Source organism: Sphaeramia orbicularis, chromosome 3 (assembly GCF_902148855.1).
Source record: "Sphaeramia orbicularis chromosome 3, fSphaOr1.1, whole genome shotgun sequence".
Taxonomy (NCBI): Eukaryota; Metazoa; Chordata; class Actinopteri; order Kurtiformes; family Apogonidae; genus Sphaeramia; species Sphaeramia orbicularis.
In genome coordinates this window covers 36079052-36101883 of record NC_043959.1, presented here as the reverse complement: position 1 = coordinate 36101883, position 22832 = coordinate 36079052, and the positions used below count along the sequence as shown (strand labels likewise).

General features: G+C 38.1%; 2 protein-coding genes across 5 annotated transcripts in view; both read left to right on the top strand.

Annotated features, from left to right (window-relative positions):
• Positions 1–1297: 1297 nt before the first annotated feature.
• Positions 1298–4971, top strand: sdr42e1 (short chain dehydrogenase/reductase family 42E, member 1). Of its 4 annotated transcripts, XR_003935083.1 has the most exons (4): positions 1309–1335; positions 1839–1906; positions 3193–4356; positions 4401–4971. XR_003935083.1 is itself a non-coding variant. In XM_030131086.1 (3 exons), the coding sequence occupies exons 2-3, from the start codon at positions 1851–1853 to the stop codon at positions 4289–4291; spliced, it is 1155 nt and encodes a 384-aa protein (XP_029986946.1). In that variant the 5' UTR covers positions 1298–1445; positions 1839–1850; the 3' UTR covers positions 4292–4971. The 4 variants fall into 4 exon arrangements, 3 of the variants coding, with proteins under 3 accessions (XP_029986946.1, XP_029986947.1, XP_029986945.1); XM_030131086.1 differs by having other exon boundaries at positions 1298–1445; positions 3193–4971; XM_030131087.1 differs by having other exon boundaries at positions 1298–1454; positions 3193–4971.
• A 9490-nt stretch (positions 4972–14461) lies between these two features.
• The window catches only part of wtip (WT1 interacting protein), a 45762-nt gene continuing 37391 nt past the window's right edge, over positions 14462–22832 (top strand). Inside the window, exon 1 of the mRNA XM_030130855.1 lies at positions 14462–16624. Coding sequence (XP_029986715.1) covers positions 15124–16624 — 1501 coding nt within the window. The 5' untranslated portion in view covers positions 14462–15123. The remainder of the gene's footprint in view (positions 16625–22832) is intronic.

The window sequence follows — 22832 nt, the reverse complement described above, 5'->3', positions numbered from 1 at the left end:
GGGGATCTAACCCAGTCCTCAGGAAACTATTGGCATTGGAAAGCCCCGCAGACAAATAGTAAATTGCATTATTCAGGAGTATCGACGGATTTTACAGTCGAAAGAATAATGAATGATAAGTGGACCAATGCAGATCTGACACATCAGTCACGCAACTGAGTGAGGACATAAAGTTCTCCTGTCCCTCTTGTCACCGCTTTACCGCAAAATAGGACGGGGAGTCAATTTTTGTATTTTATTTTCACCTTTTATTTTGACATATTGAATAAGACTGTTTTAATGTGTGAAACTACTTTTAAAAATTCAATGTAATTAGTAGTAGTAGTAGTAATTATTACACGACGTACCATTAGAGATAAAGAAAACTGTAAGTGTATCTAAAATGGTTGAAGTAATCCCTACCTTTATCACTTTATCAAGGCATAAATGATAAGTGCTTCAGAAAACAGTTAACATGCATATGTTTACTACTGTGTGTATTATATTGACTCATTAGCATTTATATGATCCTTTTGCATATTTGCACATTTTTGGCCAAATGTTTTTCCTCTTTGTGTCAATAAGATAACTACTGAGCTATGTAGTATTTGTTTTTTAACCGTGAACTGCATTAAATTACTAATTAAAAACTCCAAACAACTAAAGTAAATACTCCTTGCAAAGACAAAGGTTTGAAATTTCCAACTCTTTCATTCCTTATGTAAAATAATTGTCCTGACCATGTTTAGATCTTACAGTCTCCAATTTAACTCATAGGGTCACATTCTCTAGATACCCCTCTCATTTATAGTAGTTCTAAATTCAGTTCTAAATTGGCCCATTTTACTTGTTTCACATATCAAAGTTAGACATTTTGAAGTCGTTGCTTGGATTTATGCTTTTTTTCCCCAAACTTTATTAACAACATTTGAGTATATAGTACAAAAATTTAAACAAACAACAAGATGTCAAAAGGGAAAAAGCATTTGAACATATAAATTGCTTGGATTTATGCATTGCATACCGGAAGTCGCATCATTTTCGTAATATGTTGTGCATCAAGTTTACTGTAGTTATGTAACTTCTGGTTCAACCTTCACAATAATTGCCAGAATGCACGAGAGACACGAGGAACCAACGCTGGTTCCATGATATGAAGCTAAAATTTATATAATATCTACCTAAGTTTTGATTAAACATTTTACATATTAATTTTAGCCTTAAAAATTGATTATTTTTTATTAAATTTGGATGTTAATCAGTGTCATTTATTTATTTTGAAAGTACTGTTCGGTAGTTTCCGGTAGACTTCCGGGTTTCCATTCTTCATTATTTCTACGGTTGATGGGGCAACACGTGAGTAACTGACCAAACAGCAGCACTCCGACCCTGGAAGTTCAGGCACAGTAGATATAGATAATCCTAATCAGATCGTAGTTCAGTCAGTTTTGTCCGCTTATGCTGAGGTTGGTACGGCAAATATAAACTGAAATGTCAGACTGTTTTAGCTGTTTGAATGTCTTAGCTCATGATTGGCGCTAAAACTCCTTAAAATTAGTGCATAATGCCTCTCATGTTACTTGCATCTAAAAGGTACTCCTCTGGCAGGGTGTAATAGTGTTGGAATTACTTGTGTATATGCAGCATGTAGCTGTAGAAGTAGACAGGATTAATGAAAAGTGCAGCTTTACAGACTATATCATTTTGACATTCTGTAAAGTAGCCTGAAGTGTGAACTGCAGAGACTTATGTAATTCCTGTAGGCCATTGCAGTTTTAATTCAACTGAGATTTGTTTTATATTTTACAGTATGTCTCTGCAGTAGCACTATTAAAAGTATTTATATGTACTCATTGCAGATTCAGCCTGCCATGGAAAATTCACTTTCGTTTTTGATCACTGGAGGATGTGGATATTTTGGTTTTCGGTAAGGACTTTTTATTTTGACTCATAACCTGTCAATGTGAATTTAGCTGCAGGTAGTCAGTAAATCTGAAGTCTAGAGTTGGGTTGTGTAGTAATCTGCCTGTTACAACAAGGTGGCGTCCTCACATCAGTTATGTAAGATGTCTGTGTGTGCTTTGTTCAGAAGTAAGTAAAGCTTTATTTATATAGCACTTTTTAAAATAACATGTTACAAAGTGCTTCACATAAAGGGGAGATAGATCAAATCAAATTTTAAGCCAATTTACAGAAACCCAACAGAATCCTCCAGGAGCAAACACTTATGACTGGTGACAGTGGAAGGAAAAACTTCCCTTTAACAGCAGAAACCTCGTGCAGACCCAGACTCCTGAAGGATGGCCGTCTGCCTTGGCCAGTTGGGGTTAGAGCGAGAAAGTAAAGGAGGAGAAAAGAGAGAGCGATAGAGAGAGACTGGGGGAGAGGGGGGAGGTAGGGGGAGACACAAGCACAGATAACTGAACTAGAACATGTATAGAACAGTGTAATAAACACTATTGTAACTATATGGATAAGTGAGTGATGACGATAAAGGTGGAGAGAGAGAGAGAACTGTGTAGCTTTAAAGTAACTCACACTGAATACTTTCAAGAGAATTAATGCATTTGACTGTAGATTATTATTAGTATTAGTAGTAGTACAGGGTGGGGAAGCAAAATTTACAATATTTTGAGGCAGGGATTGAAAGACAGTGTATGACCAATTAGTTTATTGAAAGTCATGAGAATTTAAATCTTCAAATCATATTTTACTGCATTTCTAACGGTCTTGTTGTCTACCTCAAGTTCAATTGCCATTTTTCTCATGGATTTGGTTGGATCCTTTAGGATTTTGGATTTGAGAGCTTTAATAAAAGCTTTGGTACGTTTTTTGTTGCTTCCCCCACTTCCAGACTTTCTCGTAATAGTTTTGCTCATAGTCATTCTCTTCTTTACATTATAAACAGTCTTTATGGACACTCCAACTATTTTTGAAATCTCCTTTGGTGTGACGAGTGCATTCAGCAAATCACACACTCTTTGACGTTTGCTTTCCTGATTACTCATATGGGCAAAAGTTTCTGAAAAGGTATGGATAATAGTGTTAGGTATGATTATGACATCAATATATGTTTGGTTTCAAAACAATTGGCGTAGTGCCTGCTGAGAAAAAACAACTAAATGTTCATTGTAAATTTTGCTTCCCCACCCTGTAGTTGTAGTAGCGGTAGTAGTAGAAATATTATTGATCATTATATCTTTTATCCTGCAGCTTGGCATCTTCCCTGCATAAAAAAGGAGCCAAAGTCACTCTCTTCGACACAGCCCCGCCAACACATGAAGTGCCAGAATCCATTGTATTTGTGCAAGGTGATGTGCGGGACTATGCCCAGGTTGAAAAGGCCGTCACTGGTGTCGACTGTGTGTTTCACATCGCCTCCTATGGCATGTCAGGCAGGGAGCAGCTTAATCAACAGCTGATTGAGGCAGTGAATGTTCAAGGCACGCAGAACGTCCTAAAAGCTTGTATCGAGCATGGAGTTTCCAGGTTGGTGTACACCAGCACCTTCAATGTGGTGTTCGGAGGCCAGGTGATCGAAAACGGGGATGAAAGTCTCCCTTATCTACCTCTTCACCTGCACCCGGATCACTACTCTAGAACCAAGTCTCTGGCTGAGATGGCTGTGTTAAAGGCAAACGGCACAGCGCTGATCAGTAGCTCTGGGGTGCTTAGAACCTGTGCCCTTCGTCCAGCTGGAATCTACGGCCCTGGAGAGCAGAGGCACCTGCCCAGGATAGTTAGCTATATAGAGAGGGGGATTTTTAGATTTGTTTATGGAAAGCCCAGCAGTTTGGTGGAGTTTGTCCACGTGGACAACCTGGTGTCAGCACATGAACTGGCTGCAGAGGCTCTGACCGTAGAGAAACACCACCGCTCTGCTGGCCAGGCCTACTTCATCTCAGATGGGAGGCCTGTCAACAACTTTGAATTCTTCAGACCTCTGGTTGAGGGCTTGGGCTATCCTTTCCCCAAACTGCGTCTCCCTGTTTCTCTCATTTATTTTGTGGCCTTTCTCACAGAAATGATCCACCACCTGATTGGCCCCTTCTATAACTTCCAGCCACTGTTGACACGTACAGAGGTGTATAAAACCGGTGTCACACATTACTTTAGCATGAACAAAGCTAAAGCAGACCTGGGTTATGAGCCCCAGGAGCACAACCTGGATGAAGTCGTCCAGTGGTTCAGAAGCAGAGGCCACGGGAAAAAACCTCACAGCTCTTTCATCAGTCGATTGTTTCTAGACTCCCTGTTCATTGTGGCTTTTGTGGCTGTGGTCCTCTCCTTTCTACCAGTTGTTGGGAGTTGATGAGCAGCTAAAGAAAACATTTTTAATTTTCTGTACTGTGTCAAGACTGGTTTACATCTATTAATATGGCAAAGTTAATTTTTCCAAACATATTCGAATGACTGCCTGGATTTATATGGTGAGGACATTCTGATTTGATGGTTTTAAACTCATCACATATGAATATAAGCTTCTTTGTAACGTCATGTTTACCTCCTCTGCCTTATGGCTTTGCAGATACTGTATTGTTTTCTTTGTCTTTGCAAAAAAAAAAAAAAAGTGTTTTTAATGTTCTGTCTGAGGAAGCATATTCCAAGAACACAAATATTCTTGAAAAAAATAAAACATTACAGGGAAAATGTGGTTTGTTTGTTTTATTCAGGCATCACCATGGGATTACTTTTTCTACTGCTTTGTCATAGTTTGTTACTTGATTGTTATTTGACATCAGTGTAATTATACTAAAAGCTTCTCACTGATAAATATATAGTTTTATCATTAACAACAATACATTTTATATCTATCTGGGATTAATGTAAATGTCATATTATGCTCTCTGACCAGGCAGCCACTTGCTGAAAACAATGTGTCTTCTGCATAAAAGAGTGTGTTATTTGATGTCAGTACTGCTGATGAAGCCAGTTGTATCTGTATCCTTTTATTGTTTGGCTAAATGGTGAAATAAACCAATTTGGAGACTATTAGAGCATTTCTCCTCCTACACTCATTATTTAAAAGATACATGGTGAATTAAATCAAATTAACTGTTAATGTGGGCCTCTTGAAAGTAAAAAAAATGAATTTGTATAAGCTAAATGTGTTTGTAGACTTTTGTATGGAGTTATATCCCCCTCTAGTGGGTTTTAGTTGGTACTGCATTTGTACTGCTTAAACTAATTTTCTTAAATTATTGTTGTAACTTGTAAGAGCTGTTACCATGGAAACTGCCTCTGTGTCCATTCCACCTGTAAGTCAGCATCACCTGCAAATGTCCAGTAAATATCTTTAACAGCAAGAAGACGAAATTTTTTCTGCTGTTTTATACTATTCATAAGTCATTTTTTATTGATAGTGGAAAACAATGATATTGTGCTGTGAAAACCATGTCTACTCCATGTTAAGTACAATATAAAAATTCAGAATGGATTTTATCTGTATGGAAAAGCTGTTGACATTTTTTAGATTTATTATTGTAATGTTTTATAAAGCAGAACAGACAGAAATTATGGTGTTTTTCAATAATACAAATCACATTGGCCACTTTACAATGGTTAAAATCCAAGGTTGTGTGTTTATGTGTGTGAGTTATGTTTCTTCTGTATTAAAAGTTGTATTAGTGTAATTACTATTCATATATGTTTTTATTTTATGGTGACAGTATGGACACAAATTAATGAATATATGATAGGGCAAAAAAGACACCAAATGTGTTTATTAGCAGCCATAAAAACCACACTTAAGATGTTTTTTCTTTTTTTCTTTTTTTTTTTATTATTTAAAATCAGACATCTTGGTGTGTGTGGATGAGCTGCAATTATCAATAAAGTTGAAATATGCTTAAACAAAGCTGAAACATTAACCCGTAAAGACCCGGTGCTACTTTTGTGGCAGTTCCCACATTAATTTTTCTCTATTTCTACCCTTCTTAACTGATTTATCACCTTTTTTTTTTTTTTTTTTTTAATAATGTTCTGTATTTTGGATATTTTGGTGTAAATCATGTATTTTCCTATATTTAATTCACAGATGATGTAGATGTTCATAAAAACTCAGTAAATTCAAGGTAATTATATAAAAACAGAAAAATGAAGAAAAAGGGACTTTTTCAGTAAAGATATCATTAACTGAACACAAATCAAGTGTTTCCATCCACTGTCATTGATCCAACTCCATGGGTTTTACTGGTGAATCAATGCTGTAGAAGATGATGGTGTTTCCACGTTCACTATGGAGCCTCTGAACATTAAAATGGGTCATATATAATGACCATGTAAGGATAACAAACTGTATTTTACACCAATTATTTACATGGATTGATAGGATTAATGGATCTGCATTTATGAAACAGTTTATATCAGTAGATGGTTTGTGTCACCGGTGGCTGTTTGGGTCTTCATGGATGCTTGACACCTTCTAAGTGATAAACCAAACGTAAACATAGGTTAAAGTCTAATCAGGTAAACTAGTATCATACTAAATTCACTTACATTTTGTCTGTTTTTACACTTAAATTAAGGAGCTTCACCTCTTAATGTCCTCTTACAAGTCCATCTGTATCTTTGTCACTATATGTATGTTTTTATATGATATAAAACCAAGTGCAACAACAATGACGACACCAATGATGAAGCTGAACAATTTTACCAGAGGACAAACACCTTCACATCAGTGTAGCACAGGGGTCAGCAACCCTGGTCCTAGAGAGCCACTATCCTGCATGTTTTAGATGTATCCCTCTTCCAGCACACCTGATGGTTGTTATCAGTCTTCTGGAGAGCTTGATGATAGGCTTATCATTTGAATCAGGTGTGTTGGAAGAGGGATACGTCTAAAATATGCAGGATTGTGGCTCTCTAGGACCAGGGTTGCTGACCTCTGGTGTAGCCCCACAGTGTAAAGAAACCCCACTGCTGTGATCAGTGTGGAAGGAGCTTCATTGTATCTTCAAACCTGAACAGACTTCAGCTCACCCATACAATCCATACTTAAAATATTAAATATGCACATACATGCGGCAAGTGGTCAAATAGTATTGTTGCTTCATTTTTATTAAGACACAATCTAAACATGATCTAAAAGCCTGTCTACATTAAGAATAATTTAACAAAATAATGTGAAGTGTTGTGTCTAAATTGGTATTAAAGTCCATCATGGGGAGTTCAGGGTGACCGTGCCTTTGCTCCAGCAGCTCCTCAACTATGGACCATTCTGCCTCTCCATATCAGACTGGCCTCCTCTGTCTGTTTTTAAATCCTTTCTTAAAACCCATCTTGAGAGATGTTTGAATGTATTATTTTCTATTCTGTTTTATTTGGTAGTGGTTTATTGTTCTTATTTTTATTGTTTTTAATTGTACAGCTTTTTGTGTCTTTTTAATCTATTCTTGTATTTTTTTTTTCTTGGATTTTGGTTGTATTTATTCTTCTGTACAGCACTGTTTTTTTGTTGTACAGTTGTTTTGTGTTTTTTTAGTCTATTCTTGTATTTTATTCTATTATTTTGGTTTTTATTTATTCTTCTGTACAGCACTTTGGTCCGCTGTGGTTGTTTTAAAGTGCTTTACAAATAAAGTTGGATCGAATTGGAATCATGAGGCCACATTTATTATTATTATCACTTTACTGTTATATAGCAATTGTAACAAACACACTAAAGTCAAAAGAATTGCTTGGACATTTTGGATCATATCAACTTGGGATATAAAAATACATGTCAGTATTGAAAATGTATTGCCACATGACTATAATCCAAACTTTATTTCCATTCTGGAGGATGATATAGATCATAAACAATTTAGTAGAATTATAAAACATTTTTGTGACAGGCCTGAAAATATGCAGCAGTTATATCGTAAACATGTCTATTGTAACTGGTTTCATTACTTTTATCAAAAATACATAATGCAAACTAATCAATTTTGTAAGGCAGATTTCAGATACAGAACAGATACAAATACTTTCTTACTGCTCATGAGTAGAATTTTTTTTGTATCTGTACTTATATCTATATCGTCTATTCTTCTACTATGTTCCCTGTAATGTGTTATTCTTTATTTTTGTACCATTGCACTGGTTCCCAACATCAAAACTGATAATGAAGATGTTGTAACGGTAAAATAGTCTTTACTGTATATTAATATGAGTGAGGTTTAGTCAGCTTTGCACAGAAACACCTGATACAAATGTCCTTTCACTTTTATTTTTAAAGAACATTTCAGAGTCTTTACTTTTATACATTCACTTGAGGAAAGAAGTGGAGTAAATACTTTTACTTTTACCCATAGCTACACTTCCACATGCATAAAAAGCATGTTATTACCTCTGGTCATGACATTTTGTTACATAAATGTATATGTTACCCAGAGTATGAGTTTGAGTAGTTTAGATTAAAGGTGGTGATGACAGAAAAACATACAAACAGTGCCATCTAGAGTCCAAATGGCTCATTACTGTTACAGTATGCATTCGGTACTTATTCTAATTACAGTATATTCTAAGATATTAAATTGTATTTGAACACATTGATGTACATGTGTATAGAAGGTCACTAGTGTGGACTGAACCTCCTAAAATCTTGCATTGAACATAGAAATGTTTAGTTGATGATCACTGACATGGACTTTTTTTAAGGGTAGATTCTGATTATTGGTGTTTAGGAGATACCAGTGTTTGAAACCATTACTTTAACTTACTTAATTAATTTGCCCCTTAAAGACTTGGATCTATTTTTGTGGTGTTTTCCAGATTAATTTTCATCTACATCTAATATTGCTTAAATGATTTATTACCATCTATTCGAATATTATCCTATGCATTTTGCATTTTCTAGAAAAAGCAGTTGTTTTTCTAGGTTAAATTAACTAATCATGTGGATATTGATAAAAACTCAGGGTAAATTCAAAGGTTGTTATAGCAAAAGAGACACAACTGAAGATTTTTCCAGCAAAACAAGTCACTAACTAAAGGTAAAAATAAGTATTTTTAGGGTTATAAGGCTTTTTTTTTTTACTGGTGAATACATTGTGCAGAATGTGACAGGGTTTTTGTATTCAATATGGAGACACTCAAGACAGAGAAACTGCATTTTACTTGAATTATTGAACTGTATTGACAAGATTTGTGAAAGTTATTAAACATTATTGATCAGTACATTCTTTTGGTCACCAGTTTTTGTGGATTAAACATCTTGGTGTCAACTTTTACAATAACTGTAAAACAAAGCTTTATCATCTTTAGCCCATAAAGACTCAAACATCCATCGGTAACTAAAATCATTCACTGATATAAAATGCTAAATACCTGTTAATCCACTCATCCTATCAGTCCATGTAAATAATTGGTGTAAAATGCAATTTGTCGTCTTTTCATGGTCATCAGATATGACCCATTTGGATGTTCAGAGGCTCTGTAGTGAACATGGAAACACCGTAAAATCCATGGGGTTTGATAAATGCTTATTTTATGTTCAGTTAATGATATATTTTGCACAATGATGTATCGTTTTCTTCAGTTTTCTCTGTTTTGAACATAATGACCCTCAACTTTTATGTGAGCTTTAATGAACATCTACAAAATTAGTACATTAAATATAGAAAAATACTTGATTTTCACTTAAAAATGCAAAATACTGAGCCTATTATTGGAGTAAATGCTGATAAATCACTTAAGAATGGTTAAAAATAGTTAAAGCTGACCATCAAATAGAGAATGTACATTATATTGTAGCAGTATATTATGCTGGTTTCATGTACATAGGTTCATAGTCCTTTCTCGTTGCATTTGAGTGGAACATGAATTATGACTACAGGGAGGTGGTGGCATCAGAGCTGAAGTAAAGAACCTTCTAAAATGTATTTAACTGGATCAATCATAGCTAATTATAAGCATAAACATGAGAATATTACATTTGTTAATTGGTAACTGGTTGTGGTCAAATATCTTCTTCTCCAGCAGCAGGCCTGTCAACAATTTAAAGTTTCTCAGACCTGTAGTTGAGGGCTCAGGCTGTCCTTTACCCAAACTGATCCTCCCTATATGGCTCTCATTTATTTTTCATTGTTTCCCACAGAAATGATTCACCACCTGATCAGCCTGGAACTTTCAGCCACTGCTGACACATACAGAGGTGTAAAAAAAAAAAAAAAAAGTGTAAGGTTATGAGTCCCAGATGCACAACCTGGATGGACTGATCCAGTGATTCAGAAGCAGAAGTCATGAGGAAAAAAACACAATTCGGTGTGTTCATCAGCAGATTACCTCTAGACACTGGTGTATTTTACTGCTCTGGAGGCTGCAGTTGTCGCTTTTCTTAAAATTGTTTGTAGCTGATGAGCTGCTAAATATGACAAAAAGCCTCAAAAACTAAGTCAATCAAAGCAAATGTAACACCCATATGTATATAATTTTTTATTTTTATTTTGCTTTTATTTACCCAGGCAAGCAGTTAAGAACAGATTCTTATTTACAAATGCAGCCTGATATAAAATAAAATAAAATAAAATAAAATGAAATAATATAATGGGACTATCCGATTACATACATTAAAATATGTCACATATGAAAGAAAGCCTCTAATGTTTGCAATAGAGGGTTACTGTGACTTCTTTATTGTATCTATTATTATTATCATTTTAAGCTTATATTATTGTTATGTTTATTGCCATTATAGTCACCTCTCTGTCTTTAAAGAGCAAATACATATGGTCTTCTATCTTTACATATATTGCTGTACTGTAAGAACATTTAGAGGAATCTAACTGCAAAACGTAATTATTATGGTTTCTTCAACCGTTTTATGCATGAGACAAAAACCTGAGACTTTTAACACTGTCTTTTATGATGTGCTTTTCCACTTTTACAACAGTTGGAATAAAACATTTTCACCTCTTTTCATGAAATGATGGTGACAATGTCATTCTTGATAGATGAAGTCTAACTGGGACTCAGTATGTAATCATTGCATCTAGTTAAAGGTGATTACTGATGTTTATAAATAGAAATAAAAAGAGGAATGTGTCTGAAAATGAAATTATTCCAACTTTATGGGCAACAGTGTAATTAATCATTCTAGAATTGCAAAAACCCATACAATGTTATAATCATCCTTTGTCTTAATCATGTGTGTTACATTTGGTACCTTTTTAATCCACTGTGTTATATAAAAAATGCATTTACCTTTGATATTCTTCCACAGACTGCAGCTGGACATTTATTTGTCAGGAATTAAGAACATATATGGGGTGATTTATGGCATCCTCAGATTATCTTCTATTTTGTGTTAGATTAGGGCTGTCAAACATAGGGCCCGCAGGCCAAAAAGAATGGCCTGCAGAAGGGTCCAATCCAGGTCATGGGGTGAATTTATTTAATTCATTCATCTTCACCTTCATCATCTCCATAAAGACCCAAACATCCACCGATGACCAAAAGCATCTACTGATCTAAAATGTTTAATACCTGTTGATCCGCTAATCCTCTCAATACATGGAAATAATTGTTGTAAACTGCCATTTGGTATCTTCTCATGGTCATCAGATTTGACCCATTTGGACGTTCAGAGGCTCCGAAGTGAACAAGGAAACACCGTCATCTTCTACAACATTGATTCACCAGTAAAACCCATGGACTTGGATCAATGACAGTAGATGGAGACACTTGGTTTATGTTCAGTTGATGACACTTTTGACTAAAAAAAGTCATGTTTTCTTCAGTTTTCTCTGTTTTTGATATAATAACCCTCAACTTTAATCTGAGCTGTTATAAGCATATACATTATCAGTAAATTAAATATAAGAAAATACAAGATTCATACTTAAAAATGCATAATACAGAGCAGAATATTAGAATGAATGGTGATAAATCAGTTAAGAGAGGTTAAAAACAGACAATTTCATTTGGGAACTGCCACAAAAGTAACATTGGGTCTTTATGGGTTAAGAGAAGTAACTGCAATTTTACCAATATTCTGCCTGTTACTAAATGATTTGTGCCTTTGTAGATCCACTGTGATCAAAGTTGTAATGTAAATGATAAGCTGAGGCATAATATAGTTCAAACTGCACTTATTTTTCTAAAGAAATTTCAGGTTGTTCATGTCATTCACATTTTAAAAAAAAACTTTTTATTTATTCCACCAATATAAAACACATGAAGATGTACAAAAATCACACCAGCCTCAGTCTACAACTCACTCAATCCATGTCACATTACTTTTAACTCATAACTACTTATACTACACCTTTTACATACAGGTCAAAAACAAGTCAAGGTCATATATAATTTACACAGATGAAATCTTGAAATCTTTGGCGGCAGAGGTCAGAGCTGTCTTTGCAGAAGCACAACTTCAATATATATTTCACAACAACCTTTCATGTGATATTAATATGATCAGAGCTAACTTCATGTCTGCTTTTGAAGAAAAATGGATGAATGGGATCCTGACTAAACCGAAGCTGCGGACATACATTCAACTAAAAAACACATATAAAACAGAATTTTATGTCAGCGCAAATTTGACCGGGAATCAAAGGTCCCTAATTGCTCAGTTGCGAACAGGAATCCTTCCCTTGGCCTTAGAAACTGGGAGATTCACCCAAACCCCAGAAGAAAACAGACTTTGTGGACTGTGTGATTTGGGGAAAGTGGAAAATGAATCACATTTTCTTTTGTGTTGTCCTCTATATGATGAGCTGAGAGCCCCTTTGTTTGATGATATGTGTATCTGAAATCCTGATATGTTCTGGAGCACTGATGATGGCAAGATGAAATGGTTGTTTAGTTCTAATGTAAATAAATTAGCATTATTTGTTTGTAAAGCCTGGAAAAAGTGGCAGATGTGTTTGTTTAAATAGGTCAGTATTTTGTTTTGTTCATATCTATTGTGCCTATTGTCTGGTGTTTGATTTTTGGTGTGTATTTTTGGTGTCCATGGAGGGGCTGGGTATGTTCTTTATGCAAGACACAATAATAAAAACATTCATTCATTCATTCATTCATTCAGACTTGTAATATTCCACCAGCACAGATAAGTGTATTTGCAAAACCAAAACAGGTGCTACTGAGGAAAAGGAATAGAATAAAATAAAATAATTGAGCTACCAAAAAGCAGCATGTGTAAGTTAACCCTTTCATGCATACTGGTCACTACAGTGGACATCTATTCTCCAGCTGTTCTCTTGTATATTCATGGGTTTTGTTGTTTTAGTTCCATATCAACCAACACAGTGAACACCAATGCATCATCCCAAACACTGTAATTCATACCATTACTGTAACTTTGCTGTTCTTGATAAACCTGATCTGCAGTAACATGTTTTAGTGTAAATCAATAAAAAATCAATCTTTTTTTTTTTTTTGCATATTATCTCCATGAAGTGAGTAATAACTAGTATTAGAGTATATTAAAATGTGAGAAAACATCAGATTAGTGACATTAAAAATGTTTTTATTTCATAGTTTTCACACAGTATATAACTTTATAATTGTTATTATTGCAATTTTTTGTCACTTTAGCCACTTTAACAAACTTGTTTATTTTTTTAATATTTTGAATCTCTTTATTTTTCTATTGTATTGATGCATATTGTCTTGCACTACTGTAAACACTTCAGTTTCCCCCTTGGGGGATCAATAAAGTATATCTTATCTTATCTTATCTTATCTTATCTTATCTTATCTTATCTTATCTTACTTTCTGATGGTGGGTTTTAAATATATATTCCTTTCCTTCAAAAATTAAACACATGGTGTCCAGCAGAGTGTACATTTTTGTAACTCCATGAAAAAAACATTCATAAAAAAAAAATAAAATAAAATTAAATTAAATTAAAAAAATCAATTGCATTGTTTTTTTTCATGCCTAAAGAGGAATAAAATCACCCAAGAAAAAATATTGACTAAGGTTCTCATAATTCATGCATGAAAGGGTTAAAAAAAAAAAAACGGGGGGGGGGGGGGGGGGGGGGGAGAGCAATATTAAAACATAACGAGGTATTTAGAGCTCTTGTATCACTTGGACTGTTAGTTTCCATCTTCTCCCAAATTTTTCTAGTTTAAGTTGTAATCTTGCAGTAGTTTTTTCCATAATAACAACCTTTTTTTTTTTTTTTTTTTTTTACTTTGTCTATCCATTGCTTTATGTTGGGGGGGTGTGGCTTCAGGCAGTTCACATTTTTTAAGGATAGTTTATAGACGAAAATATTTTCACTGTTTAATTTTACTTTTTTATTCCAAAACATATGGAAAACTTTGAAGTTGGCTATATTTACAGACTATTATGTTATTATTTTACTGGTCCCCCTTGAGTCCACATTGGGCTGTATGTGGCCCCTGAACTGAAATGCGTTTGACACCCCTGGACTAAACAATGTGGGTATATTCTAGTCTTCCACAGGTTTGTCCTCTGTGGTACTAACTCCTTCCTTCATCTTCTTCCCGGTGTAAAGGAGTCGGACCAGGTGAGGCGTGCTTTGTGTGGTATTTTAGTCTGCTTGGGATGAATGCAGACGTCCCCTTCTCTCTGAACTATTCTCTTTTCAGAGCCGGCAGCCCCTTGCTGAGTTGGTCGCAATCATTGTTTCTCTGCAGCATTAACCACATTCCAGAGAGGCGCAGCGCATCCTGTCTCCATCCCCGCATTCCTTTTACGCGAACGAGTCCCCTGCACAAAACGACCTTTAGTTTGGATTTTCCACCGCTCAGTGCGCACAGATTTATGCGCAGAGGGTATTTATCCCCTATCCGATTATCCAGAATACTTTGATATATGGTCTAGTGAGAAAAAGAGAAATCTAGAGGAAAAACCAACAAGGGGAAATTCCTCCGCGCAGCGCGCCATTGACTGTAAAGACCTTTCAACTTAACAAAAACTGAAGTTGACAAACGTATCCCCGTCGGCTGAAACTGTGAGAAAGAGTTTGTTTTTTCGGTGAACGGGGCCGAGCTGAAGACGACGATGCGGATCTCGGCGGAGGTTCGGGTCCTCGGCGGTGGTTTTGTGTGAATGCGCTCGGCTGTAGCTCGGCGTTTTGTTTTGATTTCCATGTGAAATGGAATGAGTGTCGGCGGTGCTCGGTAGTTCGTCTGGAGCGGAGCGCACTCTCAACTTGTTTCTGGCGTCTGGAGAAGCACAACATGGATCACTACCAGGAAGATCTGGGACTCCGGGCCAGTAAACTGATGGAGGATCTTTCCTTATATGATGCCTATAAAGACGGGATGTACAACGCGAGGCGAGACTTGGTCATTAACCCCGATCTGGACTTCTCATCGGAGCATAAAAGTAAACCAATGAATGGCACCTCTGTGCTCCATCAGCAGCATCACACAGTGGAGAATTTCACGGCTGGGAATAAAGTGTACAACGCGGCTCCGGTGCGTCCTGTGAACTGCAACCGGGCCGTTCCCGTGGATTTTTGCACACCTCAAAGAGACGCCGTTTACAGTGAGGAGGGCTGTTGCACCAAATCCGAGGTGGCTCTGCCGTGTTACACCGGCGCCTCGGAGCGGCACAGGAGGTTCTCCCTGGAGGTGCAGGGCCACAGGTACAGCACCGGATCCACCTTCGACGGCGTCCCCCTCAACAAACCGGTGGCTCTGCCCGGCAACAGGTGCAACAGTGTGTGCATCACCAGCAGCCACGACGGCAGATACAACCCCACCAGCCCCAGGTCCAGCCTCGCATCCTCTCTGTCCTCCCAGGAGCAGAGCAAGCATGCGAGCCCGAGGTCGAGCATCAGCAGCCCGCGGACCAGTCTGGTGGTTCCGGGCCAGGACAGGTACACCAGCCCCAGGTCTAGTCTGGTGCACTGTGAGGGGAGCAGCGTCCTCAGCCCCAGATCCAGCTATGCAAGCACCGCCAGCGACACCAGTAAACACTCCAGTCCACGGGCCAGTCTGAACAGCTGTGACTGCTGCAGCAAACCCAGCAGCAACCGAACCAGCGGCATCAGCATGGGCTACGACCAGAGGCACACCAGCCCCAGGTCCAGCACCGCCAGCCAGTACTCCTTCACCACCAGCCCCAGATCGAGTTACTCCGACTCCCGGTACGGGCCCGTGGTCAACCACGACCTGGAGGGGGCGATTTTACACGCGGCTCCTCTGGCGAGTCCGCGCTCCAGCATCTGCAGCCAGGACGGGAGCGCACGGCCGGGGACCGCGGCCAACTGCGTGGTCAGTCCCCGGTCCAGCATCTCCAGTCACAGCTCCAGAAGCTCCAGGAGCTCCAGGGGATCAATGAGCACCTACCCGGATCTGCAGCTGCCCTCACCCAGATCCTCAATGTTGGGGAGTAGTTTACACGAGGACACGCTGCTGCAGGACTTTGGAGACTCCAACGGGAGTTTACAGACCCGCATCAGCCATCTGTCTGCGGTGCCAGAGCCCCAGCCCCAGCCCCCCCAGCCCCAGCAGCAGCCTCAGTCAGCCCAGACCGTGGAGATGACCGCGGGCTCCCCATCAGCATTTACTTATGGCATGTCCTCCAAAGGGTCCTCGAGCCAGAGGTTTAAGTTACCTTACCAGGTGACCCCCAGTAGAGAGAATGGGCCAAGCCAGGCTGAGAGACGGCTGGAGGCACTGACCCTGGAGCTGGAAAAGGAGTTAGAGATGCACATGAAAAAGGAATATTTTGGTAGGTGATATTACACACAGGTTTGTTTTCATATGCAAACTCAGATGCAGTTTGATTAGATGCAACTTTATTGATCCTACAACAGGGAAATTCACTGGTCAAGGCAGCAACAGGATAAAGTGCAAGAAAATGTGCAAAAAAGCAAACAATATAAAAAAAATAATAATAACAGTAAGAAGTAATAAAACTCTATAGGCCTACATGTTTACATTAGAGGTACATTTGCAGTAGACTGGACTGGAATGAAACCCCTGGCCCCTAAAGATGCTGGGAATTGAAGAGGCTGTGTCAGTGATTGTTAGGCTGATGTAGAAGTGATGCTTTTGTCCTGTTTGGTGATTGAGGACACATAACTAAAAGCTCCTCTGTAGACTTTTGAGTTTCTGCTCGCAGACCTGGCCTTGGCCCCTGACTTCTACCCAAACATAACTGCTGTCACAGCCTTCCGCTGCTGCTTTGAATCACTTAAAACCCATAGCAATACTCCCAAATTAAGGTTTTCATCTGTCAAAATGATTTCTATTTTATTCTAGTGAATCGAATCTCCATGGCAACAACTGAACAAACATGTAGTAGTAATAGTAGCATTAAATCTCATTCTGTCATCTCATTCAATCCCATTTAGGAAATCACAGCCAGTGCTTTGTCATGTCTTTGAGGTCAGTTTAGAACCTTTCAACACTACATCAGCACTAACAGGTCCCTCAGTGGCAGATAAGAGTGGCTTTGCTAGGCAGTAGTCATTTCTGTGTTGGCAGAGCTAATGTTTGCACAGCGCTGCTGGAACCGCCTGTTCTGCCAGAGCAGGCACCGTTTGGTCATTTAGAGCAGTGTGGTCTTGATTTGTCAGAAATGTTGTCATCCTGCAGATAATAGATCATGAAGGGGAAGGGGTTGCACTGAGAGCTGGGTAATAAGGCCTATATTAAATCACTTTGAATCAGTTCAGTTTATTGAGTTTTTAATGTGTGAATGATAGGTGATGTCCTTGAAGACCTTTCTTGCTCAAAAAAAAGTTAATCATGCAACCTGTTTTTTGTTGCATTATATTCCCCATGGATGTGTTCTAATAGTCATTACCTAAAAGGGTCTCTTTTATCTAATACCAATTTATGTTTTGTTTAACAAATGTGCATTGACAGCCTTTTCAGTACTGTAGTTGTGTTACTGTTATTGTTGATGTTGCACATATAAGAAGACATTTATCCTCGGGAGAACCAGAAATGCATTTTTGCTCTCAGTAGGGAACAAGAGTTTCACATATTTACTTAAAAAGCACTCTGCAAAGGACATTTTGTGAAAAAAAAAGTATCAGAATAAAGTATTGCATTATGCTGTTTCCAATCAAGACAATTATTTAATGTAAAACACAACAAAACTTTTACTTTCGTGGGACTCAGAAGGACATGATAAAGAACATTATTAAGAATCATGTTTGTTTATGTAGATAATAATTAAAAAAAAAAAAATAGTGGCTTATCTATGATTCGATTTTTGGGCATAAAACCCAGCGCCATCTTTCAGCATTTAAACATTTGGAAGATGATTATTTAAGCTTTTTAAATTGTTCTATGATAATTGCTCCCAAATTTCAAGGACTTCGGTGCCCAGAACTCCCAGACTCGATGGTCTCTCAGCAGAATACTAGGGGCCTGTTGAGGAAGTTGCTGTCTACCTTTGAATCAGCAGCCAGACTAATGACTGTATTCACAGAACAGTGGTTTGTTTTACAGCCAGTGCACTTGCTCAGACTGAGGCCGAGACAGCTGTTGATTTGTTCCAGAGTAGCAGGTGAGAAGGAGGAGAAACAGAGAGGACGGCAAGGGGGCGAGCAGGACAGATAATGGAGAGAAAAGCTAGAGGGTGGAAATAGATAGAGATGGAAAGAGAAAGAAAAAGGAGTGAGCAAGAAGAATGCAGGAGAGACAGCTCTGTTTCCGTAGCGACAGTGGAGAAATTGATCGCCGGGGCTTTTTTTTTTTTTTTTTTTGGGATGGGGGGGGGGCAGTAATGCTTGCCAGTGTCCCACACTGCCCACTCTGCTCTGCCATCCGGCCCTTGTGTGGCCTGTGTTTGTTATGGTGGGCGAATCAACAGCTGGCTTGATACAGGCCTGCAATTGAAGCAGCAGAGTGTGCCCCCCCCCCCCCCCCCAAATCCACCCCAACCCTCGCCCCATATGTCCCTCCCTCTCTCTCTCTCTCTCTCCCTCCGCACCACCCCGCCCTGACTCCCCCGCGAAGCCCTTCATTAACCAGCCAGTGGGGTGTCGGGCAACACCAGACACTTGGCACACGATCTTGGCTGGCGGGCCAGACATAGTTGGTGGGGGTCAAGTCTGATCACCTGCCCAGAATTATAATGGCAGTAGTCATGCTCATGCCTGACACACAAATGCTGACTTGTGAACAAATGCAGACTGGACTGCCCTGTTCTGTTCTTAATGTGGACAAACATACACTGTGTTCAAGGCTGTGTAGTGCAGATGTAATGAGGAGCAGCTCTGAAATATGATGTGAAACTTTTCTGAGATCATATTTAAAATGTTCTCACATCCTTAAATTATCATTGATCAAGGCTGTAAAGCTACATAATCTTCCTTGATTGAAGGTGTTAAGGCTAGCAGCTCATTTTTCTACATCGTAGCATCAGTTGAACTTTATATTTCATAATGGAGGGAAAGATTATTCCACCCTCTGCATGTACATGGTGTTTCTGCAGTCACAGATGCATCACTATCAGACGTGCAGAGCTTTTCGAGTACCTTGCAGCATTTGACTCCGTTGAAATTGATCTTGCTCGAGTTTTCTGCAGATTCCTCCCTCTGTTCACTTGACTGACGGTTCTCATCATTACTTGTTTGTATAATTGAAGATTGCTGCATGGTTTTGCTATGACACAGCCCACCGAGTTGTTAAAGCTTCATGAAATAGGCTTTTTACAACTCACAGCACGTCCTGTGTTGCTTTCACTGACAGTAGGATGTGAAGTCCAGTAAGGTGGCTCAGGTGTTGTACGCAGGGCTTTCCCTGTAGGTTTTCAGCTTAAGTGTTGTCTGGGTTCCTGTGTTTTTCCCTCTTTTTTAATCATAGATTCAGGTAAACAGACAGGGAATTTTGGGTCCTCCTGCAGGATCATTTAATGGTTTTAACGACAAAATAGTGAATTTCATATGGTTTTGGGCTGCTATTATTATCTGTGTACGAGAGGTTAAAAAAGCTAGAGCAGATAATAAAGCGACAATACCGTAAACGTTTCAAAACAAAACTTGCTGAAGAGGTCTATAACCATAATTTAGTTGATTTTTATGCCCCTCATGTTGTCGTTTACATTAAGCTTCACGAACAACCAAAGTAGCTTTTGTGCTGTGCCAGACTCATGTAATTCTATGGAAAACACAGTTTATGATTAGTGCTGATGTCTTCTATTGATCTCACATACTATTTTTATCATGAAGGCAGGTTTATTTTACTTAATTTACCACTGTGCTATTTCCTGAATTATCTTTTGCAGGAATATAATTTAGAATAATATGTCTTACACTCGTGTACACACTCTGAACAAAACCTCACTGCATCAGACTGATCAGTTTGAGCAAAAATAAAAAATCCATCAAACTAAAAAATGAGTTTCATTAGTTCAAAAGTGCAACAATGCCTTGGCCTCGAGTGACATTGTGTGTGTGTATATTTTTTTTAACTACAGTGAATACACAACATCCTGTCCTTGGCATAACATGCTGTCGACATGTTACGAAATGGGCACATGAGGGATTTAGCATCCTGTTTTAGGTTAATAACTACAGTCCTTAAGGGTTTCCCCTGCTGTTCTGTGAAATGATAACCACATCCTCACTTATGTTGAGGCCCTTCAGGATTCAGAGAATAAGCATATGTTCACATGTTCGTTTGTTTTTAGGAGCGTTTTCTCATCACAAATATGCGGTATGTTTTACATGCGGTGTGTAGTTTTTCTGTAAATGCAGAGTAGTTGCAGCTGGAGGGAATAAAGTAATGATGGTAGGTTAAAGTAGCTTTAGACGTAATCATGTATATCATTATTTTTGGTCGTTTTGTAGAGAATCCGGGTCAGCCAAGTCAGTAATTGAATGGCCTGTGAGAAAACTCAAGGTTTCCAAGTGATACTGTTTAAAACCTTTTAACATCCACCAAGGGACCCATTTCAGGGTGACATTACTAACCCTAACCCACTGTAGTGTCAGCGCTCCAATAAAATAGCATATAATTAAACTCTTGTTATCACAAAGCTAGAAAAATGTGCATAGAACAAGACATACAGGAGTTCTCACAGCAAACTGCACTCCTGTTTGTTTCCATTTCCCATCTGAAGAATCAGATTTTGCCTGTTTCATTCAGAAAATAGATGAGTCAGTTGCACCTGTTTCATCCATGTGTTGAAATACTGGAATTAAACGTTGGTGTTGAGGCTGCAACAGACTTAGGCTACGTTCAGACTGCAGGCAAATGTTGCCTAAATTCGATTTTCTTTGCCCATATGTGACCTGTAGCCAATCTGTTAGAGACAGTTTGAACAGCACAAATTCGATTTTTTTCAAATCTGACCCAAGCCAATTTCATATGTGGTCCTGAGTCCGATCTGACGTGACTTCAGTCTCAACGGCCAGGTCGCATTTATCCGACCTTTACGTCACTGAAATGCAACAAACGTCACAATTCTGCGTCCCTGGAGTGTTACCTCCATAAACACTGCGTGCCTGCGTGGACCTCTTTTGCACATGCGGGTCACTTCAGGGTTGCATTTAGTTCATACTTAAAACTGATAGAAGTCGCATTTAATGTGCTATATGAACGAGCACACAAAAAAATTAGATTTCACCAAAGAATCTGAATTGTGCATTAAGACCTGCTGTCTGAACGTAGCCTTAGAGTATATGAAATCAACAGGTTTTAGGATAGCAGTACTTATAATAGAGGCTGAAATACACAAATAGAACAGTGGCTAACACTCGCATCGCAGTGTAATCTGAATCAGGGCTCATTACATTGAACTGAGGAGACTTAATCATGTTCAGGTACTTGCCCAGTGTGGTGTTCAAATCTACATTTCTCTCCTCCTTCATGCAACAGTTTTAACAGTAATCATCTGTGAAATATAAAACAACAGAAAAGAAGAAGAAGAAGCTTTTCTGTGTCCATTGTTCCCATTGCAAATACACAGAAAGGGAAGTATAATGTACTTGGCCTGTGCGCATTATGGCCAATACTCATTAAATGACTTCAGCTTTTCTCTCATGGCTCTTATCTGCTGTAGCTAACTGCACAGTCACACACAGAACATGTACACCAGGTGTTAACAGACGACAGTTTATATTTCTACTCATCCAGCCTATAAAAATAGTTTCTACTCATAAAGTCAATTCATGTGCCCCTGAGATGCAGCGATGACACATATATTGAACAATAAGCTGTGAGAAATAAAGGTCACTTGTTTATTTCTATTATTTCACAGGCTTTAGTCATCATTTTACTGTCTTGTTTGTTCGATATGAATAGCAATCCTTCAAAGGTATTTTGCGTGTCTTTCAATAAATGCACTACAACAGTAAAGGAAACAACTAAACATAAACTAAAGTATTTAAGTCGTAACATGTAGTTAAAACTGAAGAAATTGATGTAAAAGTGTCGGTTTGGCTCTTCTGATGTATTGGATATGATATAATTTCATTATTAATACTGAAGCATCAGTCTTATAAGGTGTTCCTGTTGTTTCTGGAGCTTCGTTGATGACTACATCCAGTTTTATAAACAGTGAACACCACTTTAATGTGACAGCTCATCCCATGATTAATGGAGAGGAGAGAAGAAAAACAAAGTTTTGTTTTTTTAATCGGATTCTTTGGCAACAGCATTGAACAGGGTTCATACGGGTGCTTGAAATCCTAGAAAATACTTGAATTTCAATGCTGTGTTTTCAAGGTCTGAAAAGTGCTTGAATTTTAAATGAAGTGCTTGAAAGTGCTTGCAGTTATAACTCTGTGATGGGATTTATTTATTTATTTTTAATACACTGCAAAAATCAAAATCTTACCAAGTGTGTTTTTCTCATTTCTAGTCAAAATATTTCATCACACTTAAAATAAGACATAATCACCTAAAGAGTAACTTTTCAGTGAGATATAAGAACTTATTTTTAGACAATAGATCTTGAAAATCTTATTTCAAGAAAT